General features: G+C 41.3%; 1 protein-coding gene across 1 annotated transcript; it reads left to right on the forward strand.

Moving 5' to 3' along the window:
• Nucleotides 1–735: 735 nt before the first annotated feature.
• Nucleotides 736–2,365, forward strand: LOC112091452 (basic 7S globulin-like). The gene has a single exon (XM_024165145.1). The coding sequence runs from the start codon at nucleotides 853–855 to the stop codon at nucleotides 2,146–2,148; it is 1,296 nt and encodes a 431-aa protein (XP_024020913.1). The 5' UTR covers nucleotides 736–852; the 3' UTR covers nucleotides 2,149–2,365.
• The last annotated feature ends 318 nt before the right edge of the window (nucleotides 2,366–2,683 follow it).

Raw genomic sequence — 2,683 nt, forward strand, 5'->3', positions numbered from 1 at the left:
TAACTATTTATTTTGTATCTTATCATATGTATCTCCATAATTGGAACGTCCAGCTGGCCTACACAATACAGTAGTATGAATTTTTCCCCTACGTTTTCCTTTACCATTACTAACTAATTAAAAGATTAATCCCTAAAAATCATTAATTTATTAAAAGAAAAGCTATCCTAGAGAAATTTGAAACAGCTTTCGGATCCATTATATATATATATATATATAATATAGTTTGACGACAAACAATGTATTTTGTCATGATTCTAATTTATGAATGAAACAATATATAGAAAATTGTTTAGAAATAAATAAAAACCAAATGCAGCACTATCCTTATAGTACGTACCAACATATATCAATAACAGTCTGAAATAATCGTAAGACATAACTCGACTAAGCCAAAAAGAACGGAAAACTGAGAGAGATTGTGGAGAGTTTGTCCTAAATATCTCCCAATTGATATGTGATGTCAAGAGTTTTCTTTTTTTTTTTTTTTTTTTTTTTTTTTTTTTTACGCCCCTATAAACCAATGGTCCTCAATGGTGTTAGTGGAAAGTACTAGTGGATAGTATAATAAATAGTCGGACAAATAAAATGGGTATAATTAAAGACGCTTGACCCCATGACCCATCTTCATTTTTTAGGAGAAGATAAGATTAAATCAACTAGAAAAAAAAAAAAAAAAAATTCAAAGCCAAAAAGCAGAAACTTCGTAGGTGATTCATTCCCCCAAAGTGGACTACTATCCCCCCAGCCAGAAGCCACTTGCCTAATGAGTAACGCTTATAAATTTCCCATTTTCTTTGCCAAAGTCTCGTCATCAATCAACTGATTATCACAACCTTCAATACACACAAAATGGCTTCCACATTCTACTTCTATTTCCTACTCTTCTCCTCCTTAATTCTCTTCCCTATTTCCACAGCTCAAACCTCATCCCGCCCCAAAGCTCTCCTTCTACCCGTCACCAAAGACGCCTCCACTCTCCAATACATCACCCACGTCGCCCAAAGGACCCCCCGAGTCCCCGTCAAGCTAACCGTCGACGTCGGCGGCGAGTACATTTGGGTCGACTGCGAGCACGGCTATGTCTCCTCCACCTTCAAGCCCTTGCCTTGCCACTCACCGAAATGCCGCGGCCGCCTCGAGGGCAATGCTAGGGCTTGCATTAACGACACCATTTGCATGGAGGTCCCCGAAAACCCTATCGCCCGCTTAAGTAGCACCGATATGATCGCCTACGACATTCTCTCGATCCAATCCACCGACGGGTCTAATCCCCGAAAAGTAGTCTCGGTACCGCAGTTCATCTTCGTCTGCTCCTCCACCCTCTACTTACAACAACTGGCTGCCGGCGTCAAAGGCATGGCCGGACTCGGACGGAGTACCTTGCATTCTCCTCCTCTTCAGTTCTCCGCAGCTTTCGGCTTCCAAAGGAAGTTCGCTCTTTGCTTGAGTCCTTCCACAAGATCCAACGGCTTCGTTATCTTCGGCGACGGGCCTTACGTTTTGCATCCTAACAACGTTGACGTCTCCAAGTCTCTGACTTACACGCCGCTCATCCTTAACCCTCTTAAAATTGTCGGGGGTTTCAAGGACGAGGCTTCTTCTGAGTACTATATCGGACTAAAGTCCATCAAGATCGACGGTAAAGCCGTGCCGTTGAACACTACATTGCTGTCGTTCAACCGTGTCGGTTACGGCGGAACGAAGATCAGCACCGTGGACCCCTACACGGTGTTGGAAACATCCATATACAAAGCCGTTGTCGGAGCATTTGTCAAAGCGATCGGTAGTAATGTCCATCGGGTTGCGGCGGTGGCGCCTTTCGGGGCGTGCTTTAGCTCGAGGAATATCGGCGAGACTCCAACTGGCCCGGCGGTGCCTGAAATCGATCTTGTGTTGCAGAGTGCAAACGTGTACTGGAGGATTTATGGTGCTAACTCCATGGTTAGGGTTCGGGATAATGTTTTGTGCCTCGGAGTTGTTGACGGCGGTTCGCACGAATTCATGACTTCGATTGTGATCGGAGGGCATCAGATTGAAGACAATCTCCTCCAGTTTGATTTAGCCTCTTCTAGCCTTGGATTCAGCTCTTCACTTTTGTTGAGGCACACAAGTTGTTCCAACTTCAACTTCACTTCCATATATTAATGCTTAAAGGACGTGGACCACCATGTTATAAGTACTATTATTCAGAAAAGGGCTTGTTGTGGGTCCTTAGTTTGGTGAGATATAAGTTGCCATTTATGTTGTTTATGATTTATGATGTATCATCCCCCGTACGCATGTAATGTCGTTTTTTTTTTTTAATTTCTTTCTTTTTATTGTAACTTTTGTTCGAAAGAAATAAACACTATTGAAAGGTGAAAGACCATGTTGATATGTTGGAAAACAACTCAAAGAGAACGATACATGAAAATGACATTAAAACGTATAGACGACAATTAATAAAACCATTGACGCTAACGTGAAAAATGACGACTTCAAGAGAACAACAAACTGATCAACGACAACTAATGATTAAAAACAACAATATTGTGTCTCTCCAAAGTTTCCCATTTTGGGGTTAAATAATTTGAATTGAATGTGTATTGTATTTATGTATATTTAGACAACGGTCATCTGCTTATCTCTATATCAAGTGGGGTGTATTAACGACTTTAATCAAAATTTACTAGACTTATTG

This window comes from Morus notabilis, unplaced genomic scaffold (genome assembly GCF_000414095.1).
Source record: "Morus notabilis unplaced genomic scaffold, ASM41409v2 Scaffold2172, whole genome shotgun sequence".
Classification (NCBI taxonomy): Eukaryota; Viridiplantae; Streptophyta; class Magnoliopsida; order Rosales; family Moraceae; genus Morus; species Morus notabilis.